Source organism: Podarcis melisellensis, assembly GCF_964234715.1.
Source record: "Podarcis melisellensis genome assembly, chromosome: 2".
Taxonomy (NCBI): Eukaryota; Metazoa; Chordata; class Lepidosauria; order Squamata; family Lacertidae; genus Podarcis; species Podarcis melisellensis.
The window spans coordinates 41,233,536-41,254,373 of record NC_138529.1 but is presented as its reverse complement, the minus strand read 5'-3'; the positions used below and the strand labels follow the sequence as shown (position 1 = coordinate 41,254,373).

The 20,838-nt window shown below is 39.0% G+C and overlaps 1 protein-coding gene and 2 long non-coding RNA genes across 8 annotated transcripts in view; 2 read left to right on the top strand and 1 right to left on the bottom strand.

Annotated features, from left to right (window-relative positions):
• The window catches only part of LOC309363934, a 38,150-nt gene extending 24,112 nt beyond the window's left edge, over positions 1–14,038 (top strand). Inside the window, exons 3-6 of one of the 2 annotated variants that reach the window (XR_014165662.1) lie at positions 3,640–3,744; positions 5,125–5,293; positions 10,162–10,219; positions 13,822–14,038. This is a non-coding gene — a long non-coding RNA (uncharacterized lncRNA). The remainder of the gene's footprint in view (positions 1–3,639; positions 3,745–5,124; positions 5,294–10,161; positions 10,220–13,821) is intronic. The other variant, XR_014165661.1, reaches the window with a different exon arrangement.
• The window catches only part of LOC309363936, a 230,318-nt gene that overhangs the window by 172,207 nt on the left and 37,273 nt on the right, over positions 1–20,838 (top strand). The gene's annotated exons all lie outside the window — the stretch shown is intronic.
• BRD4 (bromodomain containing 4) overlaps positions 1–20,838 on the bottom strand; it is a 69,889-nt gene that overhangs the window by 13,201 nt on the left and 35,850 nt on the right. For 4 of the 5 annotated variants that reach the window (XM_081900431.1, XM_081900434.1, XM_081900433.1 and 1 more), the window contains exons 7-12: positions 17,520–17,882; positions 13,816–13,944; positions 13,162–13,371; positions 12,115–12,314; positions 10,224–10,525; positions 9,134–9,244 (exon numbers count right to left, since the gene is read on the bottom strand). In XM_081900431.1, the coding sequence (XP_081756557.1) occupies positions 9,134–9,244; positions 10,224–10,525; positions 12,115–12,314; positions 13,162–13,371; positions 13,816–13,944; positions 17,520–17,882 (1,315 nt within the window). The remainder of the gene's footprint in view (positions 1–9,133; positions 9,245–10,223; positions 10,526–12,114; positions 12,315–13,161; positions 13,372–13,815; positions 13,945–17,519; positions 17,883–20,838) is intronic. The other variant, XM_081900435.1, reaches the window with a different exon arrangement.

The window sequence follows — 20,838 nt, the reverse complement described above, 5'->3', positions numbered from 1 at the left end:
AGAGTAAAGCTGTTTAAGAAACTGGACAGTGCTATGTCAAGTTTTCAGTTTATCAGTAACATCTCAGTGCTTAGCACATTCTAAAAAGCACATGCTACACATTGCTATGGAGCAGATAGAATAAAGGGTAAATGATGCACACATGCATATATGAAGATGTGTGATCTGTTGCAAAACACTGGCTTCTTGAGCCATTATTAGACAATATTCTATTTCTAATAAGAACTATAAATATTGGGATTCCATTTTAATAAATGAGGAATTGTTAGCTGACTAAAAGGGGCAAAATAGCTATGGTTTGATGCTGATGTCTTGTGTTTGTATTTGTGCTTACATCTCTCTATAGTTGTCTGTGGCAATATCAGCTTCCTTATAAGAACGAGCTAATCAATGAATGAGTTAAGGAAATAATTTAAAAACCTTTCCTGAGTATGCAAACCACACAGGTAGTTGCTTCCAAGGGCTCCAATGGAGAAAGCCTGGATGCAAGTGTGAAGCTTGCAAACACAGCCCATACCAGGAGCAAGGATTTTCCAGCCCTTAATTTAAAAGACCTGGGCCTTCAGAATTGAGCTTGTGTAAATGTAGGTGAATAGACAATATGGTGCTTCTGTAAGGAAGCAGCCTTCTTTTATCGCCCTAGGAGTTACCATAACATCACAGGTATAACACATTGTCAAATCCACCTAGAATCCTTGTTGGGGTATCCATTGAACCTGGCTTGCAAATATTGTTCAGTGCTCAGATTCTCAGAAATCCACCTTGGGTTTTTTAAATAGCTTTTTAGTCAATGACAAGCCTGTCATAATGAAATTTTCAGAGCATATTTTTGTACTTTGAGCTGACTGCACTCATCTGTCTATATTTTACTCCATCTAACTGCACTATTGTAAGAAACTTCTAAAACTAATTTCAAATGTTATTTCGGCAATATGGTTGCTGTTAAGTCAGTTTACTGTGGCCAAGGCTTTATGGGCTTGTGATAGCACTTTTCTAGATGAGAAGATTACATGATAAATATCTGCCGCTGTACTGACATAGGTATTTATTTATTTATGCTTTAACTTTGCAACTGCATGAAAACTCAAATGACATTATTTTTGGCCACATACATACTCCTGAGATAATGTATGAATTAGGCCTCAGAGTGGTTTTGATACATTTTTGGATGAGGGCATTATTTAAATGAATTGTCAGATCAGACAATTTAATTCCTGTAAAGTGGGAGGTTATTTTTATATGGAAAACATAACTTAGTTTGATAAAGCAGAGTTAACATCTAAATATACAAAGTTATGAGCTGCATATTCTTTGTGCTTTATTTTCTTGGTCCCATACTCTACAACTCCTATATAATTTAGCTGTGTGTGTAAACAATACGGGGGGGGGGGGGAAGGAGATTGTTAAGGGCAAGCATTCAACTTAAGCAACCTGAAAAAACGGATATGGTTATTTAAATTATTTCTGGCATCATTTCAGCCTGATCACTTGGTGACTTGACAGCTGTCTATTCCTGAAATGCAGCTTTCTTCTAGGGGGGTCTAATGGGTACTTTATGTGTCAGTGTTTCATGCTGTGATTTAAATATTTAGTACACCCATCAGTAGAATTACACAAATGTGTGACAAACTAATGAATCTGTGCACAGGATACTATGAAGTTCACTGTCACATATGTGTGAAGAAGCTGGATCATCAAGTAGCACCATCAGCATTTCACTATTCAAAATAAGGAACAAGCAGAGGCAGAAGTGAAGGTTTTCTTTGTTTCAACTGGAATAGTTACTGAAATGTTTTGATAACAGCACACTTGTCTAGGTAAGATAATGCTTAATTTTAAATAATACAAAAACATCCAAACACAACACACTTTATGAACTGCACTTTTCTGAAGTTTAATGCAGTTTTCAGCTTATTTAAAATTGTTAGAATGACCATAAAGTAATTCAAAAGCCCCACTTCCCACATGTATACAAAACCTGATTAATTTCCTCTATAGACCTTGGCCAGCATTCCAAGTATCACATGGTTGCTTCTGCTTGTGCTAAGGGGGCTTATCTTCTCCCCTGTTCCAGTGGCAGCTCCCGTACAAGCTGAAGGGCTCCACCCAAAGGCTAGTGGACCCTCTGGAATAGCTTTCAGGGGGCCCCAAAGTTTGTAGGGCAGGGTAGAAAAATGGTCAAACTTCCTGCCTTGTGTGTGCAGAAGTGTCTTTCACACATGCACAGAGTAGTTTGGAGAGGCTTTGGCATTTGCACTTTTCAGTCCCGCAGAATGAAAATCAGAGTTCATTGAGAAGGTCCTATTTGGGTCATCAGATCCTACAAGGGATTTTCAGTAAAATAAGCCTGGTGTGTTAAAAAAAAAGAAAAGAAAAGTTGTTTTATTTTCCAGGTAAGCTAGTGAGTGCTTTCTCAAAAGCATTAAGGTCCAACTAGTTTATATGTCATCTTATATGTTTATTTGATTTCCTTAGGAGAAGTAGCAACAGTGACTGGTACTAGTATAGAATGTGAAAAGTAATTTTCCCCATTTTGAAATGACAGGTTAAAAACTACAATTTTAGTTATCTTACAACAGGTACATTTTCTGTAGCAAACCAAATTCTTTATTTATTTTTATTATTTTAGAACAAAAATAGAGATACTATACAACTTATTTTAAAATTATTGTGATTACATCATTGTTAAATCATAAGCATGCAGATAAAATAGAAAAACAGATTATATAAATTACTGATAAATTATTATTTGTAAAGGTAAAATAACTGAACAGCTGAATAAAAATGACAGCAGACAGTCAATTCGTTATCAAATGCACTTTGAACAGTTCACATGTGTGCATAAGGGAAAGCAGAATTACAGCTTTGCTAAAAACATGCATTTATACATTCCAATAAAAAAAAAATCAAGCCTTTATCGTATCTATCCCTTCAGAAAAATTAAAAAACAAATGACAGAAACAAATGCAAAATCGAAAAAACAATTTAACAATACTAATAAAGACAATATATTTCAAAAGCCCTGGATAGTTTTTATAAATGAAGAACCTTTACTGAAATGTTAGAAAGCACTGTGCTGTAGTGTTGTATGCACAAAGGCAATCATTTCAATATGTAGCCTCCCTAATCCTAAAAGCTTAGATTAGATCAACTTTATACATACGTGTTTCTTGCCATTGACAGTATGTACACTGAATAATTCTATTACAAGTCATTAGTACAAAAAAGATTAAAATTTTAGATATTGTTTGATCTGCCTTCAGGTATGCATATATGCAACCATACTGAAAATATACTTTTGAGACAACTATTTATAATGCTGGTGCTTAGTTTCTAAGAATTAAAAAATTCTGGTTTGTAGGGGGAAAGTGTAGAGGACTGTAAGTATAAAGTACCCTTGTTGAAATTAAATAACCTAATGGTTATGTTATAATCTTGAAGACAACCCAGCAGACAACCCAGCAGCTGCTTATCAAACAGCTCCCATGTAGATGGGCTTCCACAGAACATGTGCAGAGCTGTACCTGATATGCATCAGAATAGCGAATCCTTTTTCACATAGAAGCTCTGTAGATGCAACAAAGACCTGTGAAGCTTTGCAGCAGCAAACTAACATTAAACACTTTTTTCTTTTTAAAGGAGGATTTCCTACCCAAAATATCACTCCTCCTAAATGAGGGTTACTAGCCTACTCCAACCTGCAGCATGAAAAAGAGAGCTTCCACCTTCCTACTACCAGGAGAGGTATGATCAAAGTGGGGCAATTCAGAATGAAACCAGACGACCCAATTTATATTGAATGTCATCCAGTGAAGCCAATCCTTCAGCAGCTTTCATGCCAAACCACTAAACTGCTTTTTAAAATTGGAAGAGGTTTTAAAAAAGTAGTTTGGAGGAGGTTCAGTAGAAGGAGCTGTTGGAAGGGAAACAGACAAGAAAACTCTGGTGCGCACATACCTCTAGATCATGGTCATAGCATATAAGAATGTTTACTCATAGAAGAGGCTTCTCATGTAACAAACAACTCTGTGGGTATAAACCAAAACAGGGATCTAAATTTTTTTTGCAAAGGTCTCCATCAGCCTAGATAACTCTTAAGTAACATGCTGAGAGGTCATAAATGTATGTAAGAAACTGGAGTCACATGAGTTCAGACACAGAAAAAAGTCTGCAACAGACCACAAGCTACATGACAACCAGTAAAAGGGACTAATATTGTACTCAATCCAAATCAAAGGCAGCTTGATGAGAAAGAAGCAAACGGCAAAAAGATACTTGTCTACCATATGCTAAGATTTAGCCAGCCACAATGCATGACATTTGGAAGTTTATCTGTTGTTGAAAATTTCACAGGTCAACATATTTAACTGGAAATGTTTCTCATTTCCTGTAGCACAGGTTCTAGAATTAAAAAGCAATTTTGAGAAAGCTGTCAGATGGGGTCACACTGAAAGTATTACTGTAAATTCATTTGGTGAAGGTGCTCTAATTTATTCCAAGATATCAAATGCTACTGAAGAACACTGAAGGCTCATTCAAGCAAGAACATACTCTAATTACAAGGACAGGGCAAACTCTGGGTTGTAGCCAACTAAGTTCATACTAACTTAGATCTAATCATTTCAGTAGCTCTACTCTCAGTAGAGTTTACTTGGATACAATTCTCTTTCTTCTTCCTCCTCAGGTTCAGATAAGCACTAGTCTAAACTATGATGGAGTACCTCATAGTTAAGTTTGCTTCTCTTGTGGACTGAGACCACTTACGACACATAGGGTGAATTCACAACTGAATCTACTCTTCACCTGAAGTTTGAACCTGCTCTTAGATCCTCACCTGCTGGGTCTTGAGAACTAGGCTCATGTAACAAGAGTCTATTGTTTGCAAGTCAAGACAAAAGAAGAAAGAATTCACTAAAAATAAAAAAGCATCAACATATCAAAGTCCAGCTAAAATTGAAAGTGCATTAATTATTTCAATAGCCCTGTTTTGATAATGAGGGGTTAGCTATGCCAGCTCCAGACTGATTTGGGTAAGGGGCCTATATGAGGTCCCTCTCAGAGAAATGAAGCAGCTTTGGATCTAAGCAGATCCATGGCCAACTCTGCCCCCCCCCCCCATTTCAGGGCCCTATGCTTTCTACCGCCAGTGAGGACACCACCGTGCTAGCTTTCCAACTTGCTAAGTTTTCCATGAGTGGAGACAGCAAGGTCAGCAGATGGGCATCTGTCACCAGCAGCACAGATCAAGAGGTTAAGATACCTCTACAAGCCATTTACAACAATCAAACCCAAGGTAATATTGCCTTGTTTTATATCTGATTTAAAACCATACATATTTTATGGGACCTAGAGTTCCTGTGAGTGGAGTTCCCTCTGGGCGTGAAGCAAGTTTTGCAAATTTCTCCTCCCTCCTACAGCCAGCCCCCTGTAAGCTGCTCCACAGCATTACCAGAACAGCACAGGAGGTGAGGCAGGGGCTGAAGGAGGAATCAGCATAAGCTGCCTCCTCCCCACTCAGTTCTTTCTGCAGATGGGACACTCTGGATCCATCTCTGCAACTGCCTTCCCAAAACCTGCCCCAGAGGGTTGGGAAATCCTTTGGACAGAAGATATTTACAGGTGTGGAGGGATCAGCAGAGAAGGAAGGAGAATTGATGAACATTGCTCCCCTTCCTATTCTGTTGACAGACACCATCATCAGAGCAACACTGCTGGATAGAATTAACAAGCCTTATAAGTAAAAGTTTAAAACAATTCAAATATTGGTAAGAAAGATCTATCTTATTATTAGACTCTTTGAACCTTTCTAATGCAGCAAAAATCCCAAATGTGTTTAGTTGGATTCACCTATATGAATGATGGCTAATTGATGCCACTAGATAAATTTGTTTCCTATGGCTTATATGATTTTTCTGTGCAACAGGGATTCCCCAACACTTTAAATCCCTTTCCCTCCTCAAGTATAAAGTGCTCTATTGATTTGGATGATTGTGCAAGAAATCAATGGGTTATATGCAACTAAATCACTGCACATGCAGAATGACTTCCATGAAAATAATGGAACTTCCCTTCCCTTCCTTCTCCCAATCTGCTCTGAAGGCTCTGGGGAACTCCCGGAGCTGACTGGGAGTGCTGGCGGGGGGCGGCGGTTTCACTTGTAGTCACAGAAGTCATACTGTATGTGCAATGATTTAATTGGACACAATCCACACCTCCTTTTTATACTCAGTATATGACACATTGCGTATAACCAAACATGCACAAAGAACATGTATGGGCAATCAATGCATTACAAAACTAAACTTAAATCCCCTAAAGTGGACTTCAACCTCAAAATCAGATGTTACTTCTGAAATAACCTTGCGCTACAATATTTTAATGTGAAATTGGTATACGGTCTCAATTGTTAGTTTTACAAACTTTTAAAAGTACGACAGAGTTTCCCCATGCGTAGAACTCTATTACCTCAGGCATGGTTAATGTTTTTAACTAAAACAGGTATAAAAACAGGCAGAATTAAAATATTAAGTAATACACTGGAGACATCCCAGGATAACCCTGCCCCCCACACTATAGACATCCTGAAGGTTGCTTATAAAAAACAACCCATAGCAGATTAAAACAACCAACACAGTGAGTCAAACTGTTGCAAATAAATAAAAACGGGGAAGATGTATCTAGGATGGAATGTCCATAATTTGTGTTCCACTGTGGAGAAGTTCCTCTTTTTACTGCCTGCTTTGGTCATGGTATCCATAGCACTTGCACATACCCACCTCTTCTTGGCACTTGTCCAAGAGAACACCAAACTTTTTAACATCCCCCGAGTTTAAAAAGCAACAGGAATTTTGCAATATATTTTTTAAAGGGACTCCCAGAGGGAAAATACCAAGTATATATCACAGATTGATGCTTTTTGAAATGCTTTCACCAGATTCCCAAACTGCTTTTTAAATTAAAAGAGTTTATGCCACTTGTTTTTATAAGCATTATCTAACAACTGGTGAGAGAAAAGCAGGAATATGCCATTCTTTTCTGAGTCATTCATATATATTATGCTTATTAGGCAGCTGGGTAGGCATAAATATCATTCAGATTGGATAACTAAATACATTCTTGTATACAAGCATTGCTAGCAAGGTTTGTGACCTGATAGTAAAATGAAGACCAAGCTTTCTGCCTCTCTTGTTTTTGTTTTTTAAAGCATTAAAATGAATGTTCTGGGGAAAACCTCAATTTACTCTTATGTCTACTATGAACACTGAGAATTCTTAAGTTAAATTCACTCTAATGAGACAAACTTGCTTCGAGAAAACAAACTGTACAAGTTAAAATGAGACCTTTTTCTTCTACCAGTCAGGGACCTTTGTTTTAGGGCTGATCAAGAGCTGGAGAACATCTCCTAGTACCAATTTCTGATCAATATGAAGAAAAGCATTTAAATCATAAATTTATGTTTTAAGAACACCACAAATAAAGTATTTAATAAATCTTATACTGTAAAATACCTTGCTCACATATAAACTGGTAGAGCATTTTTGTTTCACAGAAAACCTAATCTAATTGCCATTTAAAGAAGCTTGCTATTGAAATTCAAGACAGTCCAAGGAACAGAGTAAAAAACAAAACATGGAAGATCAAATAAATCTGAAAATAATTTTTAATTTAAAAGCATCTTCTGAAAAGTACCTGCTAGGGCAACCAGATGCAAGAGAGAATACAGCTCATGCACCTTTAATAGTTTTGCAGAAGAAGAGAGAAGTTCTGCAGGTGTAGATTGCATGATAGGGTACACCAACTAAAATTCCTTCTATGCAGTTGTGAAAAATGCAGGAAGGAGCCTTTGTCCTCTTTTGCATCTGGCTGTCCTATTATCTGCATAGCCAAATTCCTATCATTCCTGCCAACATGGGGGAAAAACACCCTAGGAATCATCATCATCATCATTCATCTTTATCTCTAAACAAACTCGAGGGCCTTTTCACATATGTATAAAGATACTAGGACTGGGCCTCTTGCAGTCTATAGAAGCTCCCTTTGTGACACAGAACAGTGTCTTCTAGAACTTCAGTTGAACACAATTTACCATTTTAAACATAGGAAAAGGTCAGTAAAAATATTACTGCTTATACTAATTGAAAATGTCAATTTTCCCCCATCCACCCTCAGCACACTAATGTGCAAGCCTATCCTAAAATATGATTACACCTTCCCCTGCACCACATCTCATACAATTCCACAGGCAAGTGGCAATGGGGATTACAGTGAGAAGGATGTAATTGACAAAAATCACCTCCCTGCTCTCCACCAGAAGGAACCGACTGCTGAATCCAAAGTCTGGATCCAGCCTATGGCTTTGATGACTAAAACCTTAAGGTAAGTCAATCTTTGAAGAACTTACTGTAAAATGCTTTTGCAGTTCATGCGAGAACTGCAGGTCTAATGCAAAGAGTGCACAGAATTTTATTCTGCCATACTTAATAATTTTAAAATATTGATTGTTAGCACAAAACTAAGTGCATCATTCAAATAAAATAAAAAAACAACAACTTTAGGGTCACATAAGGAATATCAAATGAAACCTGTAAGAGCTCTCAAAGTTAACAGCAAAAATATACTGAGGCAATGTTAATCAGAAATAACAAAGCTTTTCAGTACGATGATTGCCCTGCATTCAGTCTGTTTTTTCCAATAACTTCTCAATGCCATCTTTCCATTACACAATCATACACTGTATCTACCTTCTGGCAAGCTGACTGAATGTTCACTAATAAAAGTGTATCTTACTCTCTATTAGATGAGAAGCCAGTTTAGGAAATATTCTTTTTTTAAAGCTGTGGATTTGAACCATCAGACACATAAAATGGTACCGTAGCACAAATTATAAAGTGGCTCTGCCATCCTAAATTAATAAAGCATTGTTCAGTGCATTTTGAAGCAATCAGATGTGATACCCTCTTTATAACGTTGGATCCAAACTGGGTAAGCTTCGTATACAGAAAATATACTCTATATACTGCTTTACAAAGACCAAATAAAAAAAAAAATTAAGAAGACGAAGCCATTCTAAAAACATATTTATTTATACAGGAAACAGGTATAGGACTGAGTCTATAAATAATCTGCATCTAACCTGTTTCTGAATCTTCACTGTCGGAGGAGCTGGACTCACTGGTGCTCTCAGACTCTGAGGAGGAGAACCCCTTCATTTTAGAGGAACCAGCAATTACATCCACTTTCTCTGCTGCAACAAGATAATAGCACAATATTGTCATTGGATAAGAATATAATCCAGAACCCATTCTTGTGCTATGCAGTATTCCCCTTAAACACTATGGCCTTGCTACTCTTTTCCCTGTGGGAGATTTGTGCATACTGATACGTTTTTAACTGGGCTAAATGAAGCAATACTTTCAAAAGGGCAGGGAGAATGTGCTGCCATACTGTCCTTTTTCTTTCCAAGGCTTCAACATAAAACATGTAGAAGAAAAGTTTGCCTTGTTATATAGTCCTTTAAAAACAACGCAGAATTAATGGGACTCTAGATACAAAAAGGGAAACCTTTTAAAAACTGTCAGATTTCTCAAATAAGTAATAACTACTTCAAAATGCATTTATTTTCTGCTGGCACCTTTTTTAGAAAGTTTGTCCTTCCTTTGAATAATGTGTATGCGAAAATAGTCAATTATTAATACAAAAACTTTTAATAATTTCCAGCAATGGAGAAGTATCATAGAGCCTTGGTTCATTGCTTTATAAGATACCAACCTATGGTCTTAGAAATATTATCTGCAACTAAAAAAAAGTTTTTGTGTCTGGTTGTGGTGAACAGTTTAATAATAAATAGAACATTCATAAGTTTTACAAAACAGTTAAAATAGGCTACAATAGCATAAAATAGAAATATGGTTTCTATTTTTTTCAGTTTTTATAGCTGTTTAAAGAGAAAATATTTGTAATATAGTTATAAACTGAGGAACACTATGATTCAATGGCCTGTATCAAGAAAGTCCAGTGATAACATCTAATAGATCTGTTCTTTATTACTAATCTAATCCATCATTTGCTGGAATGACCACAACTCCGGAATGAGGGATGCTTTTTCCTTGCATAAATTTATAGTGCCTGAATACTAATATGTTCCCCCATCTCTCTATACAGTGGCAAGAGATTTAATACACAGCACTGGAATGTAACACAACTGCTCTGGGCCTGAAAGGTACCTTGAGGTTTCCTCTTTTTCCGTAAACAAGATGTTACATATCTTTCCAGCTCCCGCAATGTCGACGCCTTTAATGTCTCAAAGTCAATTTCAATCTCATCAGGATTGGAGTTTTTCAGCGTGGGTTCTCTTGACTGGATGATATGGACAACCCGGCCTAGTTTTTCGCCAGGGAGTTTGTTAATGTCCAGACTCAACTGTCTCTTTTCTTCGTAAGACATTGGTTTACATTTCTCCTCCTCCTCAGACTCATAAGCAGGAGGTGGCTTGGTGTTCTTCAGAGTCACAGGCTCCTTCTTACTACTTAAAAAACAATTATTAATGCATTATTTTACAAAACAATGATTTTAGACAGACAGCAAAATGCTATTCTAAAGTGTGTTGTTAATTATGTTTGCAATTTGTTAGCATTGTCTACTACATTCTGAAATCTGGTATAGTCAAATGCCTAATAATCTAAGCTGAAAGTCAACTTTTCAGTTCAAATCTTACCTTAGTCATATAGCCTTACTAGGTGGCCTTAGACAAGCCATCATCTCATACCCTCAACCCACTTGCAATTTGGAAACAATAATGACCTCTTTTCCAGAGTTCATGTAAGGATTACCAAGATAATATATATGAAAATCACTGAATACTAAGGGGGCTATATAAATGCAAAGTATTACTGTTTCAGCAAAATAACAGTATATATAAAATGACAATATAGCAAAAGAAGAAGAAAATCACAGGGGAGCAACTCGTATTTGCAGAATGCAAATACAATTTTAGTTTGTTATGAAAGTGGGTAAGGGAGGAATAGCATAGATAATGATGTGCTATATTTACAATAGAGACTACACTCTTGAAGGTGCCACAGCACATTAAGGAGATGACTTAAACTTAGTATAGAAATTAGGTCATCACCTGATAGATATCCAGACTGGCATTTATGCCAGCTCCCTGCCTTGAGGTCCAGAATGTTCCTGGAGTGGGCTCTGTGCAGGTGCAAAACCCCATGAGTGGGACTGCACAGAGACCCAAAAGAACCACTCAGTGGGACAGAATTTGCTCCTCGCCTATTTACTCTCTATACTTCCATTAGCTCCTCATAGCATTTGGCAGCTCAACATTATTATTATTTTTTTAAAAAGCTAACTGTTAATTATATTTAAACCTAAACTTTGTTTCTGTTTTTTTAAAAAAATGTAGTCCTATTCCACAGTGAACACACACATTTGACAAAACTCCAGGAGCCAGTTTAGAGAAATGTATGTCTTCACTCTAAAACAGAAAGGCATGCAATTCTCACTGGGTGATGATCTCTGCATCTTAAATTACAGGCCTTATATAAAACAAATATATCAATATAAATCATGGGTTGCATCCAATGTTTGTAATGCTCAGAATAGATCCACAGAAATAGGCCCATAGAAATTAATGGACATGACTAAATTAGGTAGATTAATTTCAATGTGTACTCAAGCACAACTTGGTTAGATACAGCCTCACAATTACAATTTCCCAACACAGCAGCCTGTTCAAGGACTGCTTGAAATAATTTTACTGATACTAAGGTTTTCTAACATGCAAAAAGTCCTCAATTGCTCCTCAAAATCTAGAGCGCAAACTGGAGACTGCTGAAGTTAGCCTTTGTATCAAGTAAAGGATCTGCTAAAACCAAATCCTGTACATACTTAGTTTTCCTAAAAGCCAAGAAAGCTCAAATAAATGGTAGCGCTGTATAACTAGAGTTTTACTTTCATAATACTATATGGTTGAAAATAATGTGAATTCAACTAGAGGTTTTAGATATTTGAAGTATTGGAAGTTTTGCCATAATCCTGACAACACACCTGTTCTTCAGTCCAAACAAATCAAATAAACTATAGATTTGAACACAGAAGGCTGACCTTGAGTTACTGTTACTGCCATTATTTTTCTTGGCCTTCTTAGGTGGTGGATCCTTGGTTTTATTTTTTTTATTCTCTTCTACTTCTTCTTTCTTTTTGTGCTTCTCCTTTTTCTTTTCTTTCTTGTCTTTCTCCTTCTTCTTTGGTTTGTTCTGCTGTGGCTGGGACAGGGCAGCCAACTGCTCATGCACTGCTTTAAGCTAAGGAGTGGACATAAAGATCAATACAATTTTGTTCTGATCTCTTCATTTTAATCTCCCCTTGCAAAAAAAAAAATGAGGGTGCTGATCCCTCTGCTTACTTTGGTGCCCATCTAACTGCTTTTTTTACTAAGAGTTTTGTGTGTAATGTTATCAAGATCACCCATTCTACATGAGCAATATTATCTATTGAGCAGGAAAGGAAGAAACAAGGAAGTGTTTAACTCTAGTTGCTAAAGCAATTAAGACAACCATGGAAGGTCAAGATTTTCCTTTAGCCCATGCTTCTTCTCTCCTCACATCATATCAACAGTGCAAAGAGTGTGACTCTCAGGCTTCAACAATTTCACTCACAAAGCAAAGTGTGGTGCTGTCCATAGTCAGCAACCAATCCTGCCTTTCAACTTTGAAGCTAGAAAGGTGGGCAGAGATTGTCCCAGCAGCTTTCTAGCTACAAAGTTGGGAGGAAGACTCAGTCAAACAGGCCACTCAAAAATTATAGACCCAAAGTGATTCCAGTCTCTTTTCACACTAGAATTCAATAGTACATTCAAGAGGAATGTGTGAAAGTAAACTCTGCCTGATTCTTTTAAGTAAAATTGTAAGTCCTGGGATAAAAAGCTCATGACAACTGGCTATAAAGAACATATGTTCACTTTTCTCCCTTCTCACCTGCTACAGATCTGAGAACTTTGGGTTCTCTTCCTCCTTTGAAGTCTCAAGTTGAAGACCAAGACTTTGCACATGGTTGGGTATACAGGGAACTGAACAGATCCTTACTCCAAACCTGAAAACTGCAGTTAAGTGGACCAAAGGTGATGCAGATTCAGAGGCATAAATAGACTACCTGTTCCTGGAGCTCTGCTAGCCGCTGAGCTCGTTCTTCTTCAGAATCATCAGATGAACTGTCACTATCAGAGGAGCTGTCACTGCTGCTATCACTGGATGAAGGTGGGGGCACTTTGGGTGGAGGCTGCACCACTACTGGAGAGGAAGCTGGAATCACAGGTTCTTCAGGCTCATCTGGCATTTTAGCAAAACGCATCTCGAAAACATCCTGGAGAAATACAATAAGCAATATATACATTAATCCCCACTCGGCAACCACCTTTAGGATACTACTTCCCCCAAAGTGGAATCACCAGTGGTATCCCTTGTTCCAAATGCAGAGAGGCAGTCCAGTAGGATACCATGCTCAGTGGATACAAGCCAGAAGACTCAATAGAATCACATTCTTCCTCTTTCCCCACAAAGTTTGTCAACCAGGTTTTGAGCTTTTCTCAAAACTAGGCCTCATGTCCAAGACCCTACTGAAAAATAAATGGTGTACGCATATTTTACAGATATATTTTTTGCCTAATGTATATATCTGGTGCTTATAATTGCATGTTTTATGTTAGTTTAATATTTCAGTATTTTCTTCTGATAATTAGATTTTGTTGAACTCTTAAAAAGTAACATTTTAATTCAGAACTTAATTTTAAAGAAATATTTTCTTTACCTGCAGTTTCCGTGCCATAGCAACCACCTCATGATCAGGAGGATTATACTTGTAACAATTGGAAAACATCAATCTGACATCAGCTGCAAATTCCTGAGCATCTCTATAATCTCGGTTCTCCAGTTTCGACTACAGATGTAAAAAATAATAATAATTCTGCTATTAATATTTCAAATACAATATATGATGAATATGGAACAATGTAACCAATATTTTGCACTTCTATCACGTGTCTGTCTGTGGGTATATGCACAAGGAAGCTACAGCAAGATTTATTACAGGCAATGGTTATACTTTAGAGATGTGTGCAGTAAACTACTGTTTACATTGCTCTGAAATTTCTCAGAACACTCAATGTTGTGGGGAGCAATCTATTATAGGACACGTGCACTAGCACAGTAGATCCTTGAAAGGTATTTGCCCATTCTGGAAAGAAGTCTAAAAAGCAATTCATAGAATGCTGGCATTCTTACTGCAGAAACATAGAAATCTTTTAAGTAATAAGTTTTTAAAATCCCATAGTTATATATCCTGTCTTTGGAAAGCAGGCCAGATGCATTGAGTAGCAAAGTGTAAGACTCAGGAGAACTGCCTCTTCCCAGCAGCCAGAAGGGGCAGCTATTGCAAGAAACAAATAGGGATAAGAAATAGAGTAAGATCTCATCTTTCCTCACCTACAGGAGTAGATTACTTGAATAGTACTTGCACCACAGCTGCATGTTAAGTTCTTTACTATGCTAATAAGATGGATGTTACCACTATAAGGGAAGGTCAATGAAAATCTGGGTTGGCCCTTCCATTAGTGATTAGGCAAACTGAGGCAACTGCAAATTACACCACCTGAAGCCCACTGCTGCCTGTTTGCTGAAGCTCTCTCCTCCCTCCAGGAAAGACTAATGGAGGGGGCGGAGTTCCATCTCTCAGAGCAAAGCATTTTGGGCAGAGTAGCCATGAAAGTACATGTGCTGCCATGGTTTGCGGTGGCAGCTAATAATGCCTAAGACTGGAGGGAGTTGCAGTAATTTTAAACTCCCTGATTCCATTTTTAGTATCATTAAGCAGCACCACATGTGTTTTCATGGTCCCCCACCCCAATCTCAGATTCATTATTCGGAGGTAGGGTAAGAGGTGGAAGCCTTGTTGGCGCCACAACATAATGTAATCACAAGTGAATGTCTGTACAGTGGTACCTCGGGTTAAGTACTTAATTTGTCCCGGAGGTCCGTTCTTAACCTGAAACTGTTCTTAACCTCAAGCACCACTTTAGCTAATGGGGCCTCCTGCTGCCGCCGCGCCGCCGGAGCACGATTTCTGTTCTCATCCTGAAGCAAAGTTCTTAACCTGAAGCACTATTTCTGGGTTAGCGGAGTCTGTAACCTAAAGCGTCTGTAACCCGAGGTACCACTGTATGTCAGATCAATACATCCTGAAGTAGCAGCAAAACAGACAGACAGAAAGCCAAGGGGGGTGGGAGAGGTGCTATAGCCAGCACAGCAATGAAGAGAATGGACAACAGCAGCTTGGGTGACGCAATCTCTTGCACCAGTCCTGATACAAATGCAGCACATTTGACAAATAAAACTACACATGGCATCTTGGGGAAATTTGGTTCACAATGTCTCTGATGTATGGGATAGCCACATTAATACAGCCAGCCAGTGCATTCTTGACCATGTTGGTGTGTCCCTACCACCCCCTGGAAGTCTAACTTATGAAGAAACTTTTTTGCATCAATCCATCCTCTTTTCCCTTTATTCCTCCACCTACCTATCCTTTCTGCACCATAATTATTAACAAGATTCAATTAATTTATTCCCCCTCTCCACGTCAAATCTGTCTTAATAAAAGCAGACCTGTGCCTCTGACAAGAAGCCTGGTTTACAAAAACAGAAAATGTTTACTTCTCTGTAGTTCATCCTCATTCCCCACTTCCACACAGCAAAGCCTTAGGCACAGACAAGGTGACCAACTAGGAACTCCACAGCCCTAAGCTGAACCTGACAAAGAAAAAGCCAGAAGAATTTCTTCCTGTATTAATTTTTATATAAGTAGCACAGCCAATGAAGGTCAATGGAGTAACCAAAACAAACACCCCCCTCCCAATTCTTATGGATGAAATGACTGTCAAACTTAGTTGCTGCAGTGTTACCCTGATAGCCTCAGAAAGAGAAACTGCAAATGAAATAGCTGAGCTTGGAAGCCAATAATGGTGCTACTGTTATTAAATAAGACCTAATGTATGACTCCAGTTTGAGCAACTCTGCTAAGAACAAACTCCTGTGCCTCACCTATATTATCCTCCAGAAACTCTGAATGGCTTTGACCATTTATTTCTGCTTCTGGCCCTCTAATGCTTAAAATGCAACCATCTACCTGTATTTCATCACATTACGTGCCTATGGCTATTCAGACTTGTAGTTTCTGCTTTTGGGCTTAACCCATACTTGTCTTGGTACGTACCCTTTGAGTATGTGGCAATGTGGTATACCCATTAGATGAGGATGGTGACTACTTTACCATAGTTGTGCTATATCATAGAAAGCATGGCTTGAACCCTAAAAAGGAGCATTCTACATGGCAACATTCTGTTGCAAGTCTTATTATTATGTATTAATACTAAACATGTGTCATCAGAGTCCTATACAGCTTTAAATCCTATTCAGCCTTTCAACTCATTAGTGAGGCATCATCTCCTAATCATCTTTCTACTTTTCCCTTTTCTATTCCATCAAGAAAGTTGCCATTATTTTCTGCACTAACAGGTGTACAAAACCTATTTTGTTGATTTCTAACTACATAGCTTTCCCACTGCGCTACCCCATGACTTATATATTAATTGACGGTGAGCTCTGGAACACCTTCTGAGCATCTGTGCTCTCCCTGCCAAGAAAACTGTCCCCCAGCTCCACCCTGGTAGTACAATTGCTTGCACATTTGCTGCTGGTTCTGGAAAGTCCTATGGTAGCAGCATACTAGCTCTGAGCAAAGGCTACAAATAGGAGAAGTCCCTTCATGGTGGGACTGAAATTGATATGAAATTAATAACCTATTTGTGGTGAAGTAAGAAGTCTGATTATAGGAAGAAGCTCTTTCACTGAAAGATGAAAACCGCCAATGGTTTCTTAATCACTTTCTACTGTCACCTCCACAGTAAAGATAGTACTTTGGACTTGCTGAAGAGGAAGAAGGAAAGCTAGTCACTTTCACTGCTATTTTTTGCAGCCTCTGTAGATATCCCAAGGTTGATCAAGATTTGTGCATCTAACTGCACCTAGATTTTTCACAGACCAGCATACATAGTTGTTTTTGCATCCAATGACCAAAAGCAAACCCTCCCTTCTAGTGGAAATTAAGCTGAAAATACTGTAACTGGACAAAAGGGCCAAGAATACTTGTCTAAACCAGAGGAACTACAAAATCAGAAATCAAGCCTCCCTATCCACAAAGAATAATATAAACAGATGATACTCCCTCACATTCCAGATATTAATGGAATCAAACTCCTGTCAGTCTCAACCAGCAAAGCCAAGGGTTAGGGATGATGGGAGCTGGGAGTCTAGCAACATTTTAAAGTTACACAGTAAACAAGCACATGCTTGCACAAGCAAACACAGGTACAGTTCCTTCATAACTTACAAGGTGTATAGATGTGTGGGTATTGGCTTTCAGAGATGACTACATGCACAGCTTAAAACTACACTTACTTTAATTGTGCTCAGATCCATGGGATGCTTAATGATATCACGGTAATCATGAAGCCCAAGTGCTTCCACATCCACAGGTTTGTAGAAGGGCCAGGCGTAGGCAGCATGCTTCTTAGCAAACATCTCTTTTATGATGCCACTACAATATTTTAATTGCTCTGACACTTTATTACTGCTACTCTTCTCTACTACATGCTGCTGAGAGTCTGGAACATCCTTCTTAGGCGGCTTCACTGGTCGGCTTTCTCTTCGTGGACCTGTCTTGGCAGCCTTGGGTTCTGTGGGCAGTGATGAGGACTCATGAACCGGGTCTATTGTTGTTGGAGTTGTAGTGTCTGCTTTCCTCTTCACGCCTTTTTTTGTCTGCAAAAGCAAGCAGACACTCTATGTAGCCTTCTGTTACTTGTATTGGCTAGATAGGATCAAGTGAAATCCTCACAACTGAGTAAATACTCCGCATTAGAAGGGGAAAACACCATCACAAACACTTCCCACAAAAATGGCATTGGAAAAGGTTCACTTTTCCCCATAAGATTTTAATAAAGCTTTTTATGATACAATAAGATAAAAGCTAAAGAAAAACGAAGAGAAAAGAACATGCAGAGTCGTCTCTCAAAGGTAGCTCTTAACCCTTGCCTCACTTTTGATTTCTAGAAAATATGTCTGCTTAACTATAGTTAGGCCAAGTATATAATTCAACGTAAGTATCAAGTTTACAGAAAAAAAGAGAAACAGTTAAAAATCACATAAAAATCTTACTATCCAGTGTAGTGAAATATGGGGACCAGCAGTGTAGCTGTGCGCCATGAAGCCCCTGGTTCAAATCTTCGTCTTAGCCACAAATTCACTAGGTGGCCTTAAGCTATTATGTGAGGTGCGGGGAACGTAAGGCCCTCCTGGCCTCTCTATCTGGACTGTGGGACTTTCCCAGGCCATGCCTCCTCACTGGACTTACTCTGCACCCTTGTCAGCTTTTGTTTGTGTGGAATGTCCTTGGACTACGCTTGCCTGGAAGGACTATGCTTGCCGTGGAAGCTTTTGGCTGGAATGCAGCCCATTATACAGAGTTTAGAGTCATGTCTGTTGCTATGCCCACCTTTTCCTTGGCCCCATCTACCACCACCACCACATGGCCCCCAAAAGATTGCTCATGAGGAATGCAGCCCTTGGGCTGAACAAGATTCCCCACACTTGCACCGTAGTCTCTGCTTCTCATCTGTAATTAGGGGGTCGTAATACAGTGTTCAAACTTTTTAAACAGGGGGCCAGTTCACTGTCCCTCAGACACTTTTGGAGGCCGGACTATAGTTTGAAAAAAATATGAACGAATTCCTATACACACTGCACATATTTTATTTGTAGTGCACAAAAAAACAGGAAAACCAAAGGAGGCAGGATTGTTACAGAACAGGTCTGTCCATGCACACCTCTTCCCACACAAACGCCCGGGAGGGGCAGCAAAAGGAGAAACCTGTGCGCTGATGGGTTTCGTCCACTGCCTCCGAGGAGCCTCCCCCATAGCACTCACAAGGCAGGGAGACACAGAGTCCAAGAGGAACGTGGGGAAGCGTTAATTGCACGTGACTCAAGGCTGGCCGCGCCTGCGAGTGGGAACTAAGGGAGCTGCAGCTGGGTCCAGGGCAGCGCGCCTCTTGCTTCCTCCCCCTAAGAGATTTCAGAGGGGCAAGAGGGGGAAAGGCACGCCAAGAAGAGCCTGTCTCTGGGGCGGGGAAGGAACGAGAACCCCTGCTGGAGCCCCTCTCTCTTTAGGGAAGTACTCGTCCTTTGCTGCCCAGCGGCGCCCCACGTACTTGGCCCTCCAGCTGCGCCTGAAGTCGGAACTAGAAAAATTAAGACGGAGGCGGGTTCTGCAATGGCCGGGTGGGCCGGGTTTGGGACCCAGGCGAGCTGGATTTGACCATAGTTTGAGGACCCCTGACTTAGATAATGCATGTGAAACAATGCAAACACTCTAAAGTGCTACATTAAACAGACAGCTTATGCTGCCCACTTAAAATGAATGTTTTAATTTCCTCCCTAATAGTACTAAGTTTACATGATAAGAGTTTCTGAACTGATGACATGAAAACATCACATTTTGAGAATTGAATTCATTACAGGTTCATTTCACTAGATTTTTGTTTGGAATGGTGCTGTTCAAGATGAATATTTTGAATACCCAGTTTTGAAAATGAGAAAAGCATAGTTGTCTAAAAATTACGTTACCTTTATCTACCTTTACAAAACACTCACCACAATCCTATCCAAGTTTACTCAGAAGTAAGTCCTACTGTGCTCAATAGAGCTTATTCCCTAATAAGTACATTTAGAAATGTTGTAATTGTTATCTGTAGTAGGAAGATCTGGTTTTCACTTGCAAGCTCCATGTAAAAGAGAGAGGTGAAAAACAAGGGTCAAACCTCAGTACTGACCTGACCAATGATAGGAATCAAATATCTAAGAATCTGCACTGGAGAGGCAGGCTAAAACTGTATCACACTAAAGAGGGGCAATTTCCCATGCAACGACCACACCAATATAAAAACCTGTGCGAACCACTAACGTCTACATTTAGCCATCAAATACATCATCTAGTGGCTGTATTAATCGGACTTTACACCACTTTTGCTTTTCTCTCTGTTGCTTTTCGGTTCCTCATGATACAAAACATGGCTTCCACCTGAGGGAGTACATATTGCACCTGGTTCATGGGTGTCGCATTACTTAGCTCAAACTGACTTACCTGGGACAGTGAGACTGCACAGTTACACATTTCTCTCAAAGATTTTAAAAAGATGTTCTAGGAATGTAGCAGAGGACATTTCAACCACTTTATTTCCAGGGAAAGCTCAAGGCTCCTTCATGCTTTATACAGGAAACACACAATTTTAAGAATGTGCACACGTAGCAGAAATGCCCAGCCAATTGCAGCTTACTAGTTTGTGTAAAATGAGATTTGTGAAGTGACTCTCAGCATGGGTACACTATTGGAGGGGAAGGGGGAATCAACTTTAAGAAAAAGATACATAATAATATAAGTTTTCTCTTTTACCAAGTCAGTACAATGATTCATCCAGCCCAGCACTGACAATTATTCATGCCTCCATTTAGGAACATAGGAGTCATACTATTGGACAATCTAGCCAAGAATTGTCCACACTGTCTGGCAGAGGCTCTCCGGGGTGTCTGTCAAGAGTCTTTTCCCAAGTAAAGTATGGATTAACCAGTGAAACACAATGGCAATACATCCAATTGAAACATATGTTGGAAAGGCAGTTTGGCTCTGATGCTATAGCAGCATCGGAAACACCCACGCTAC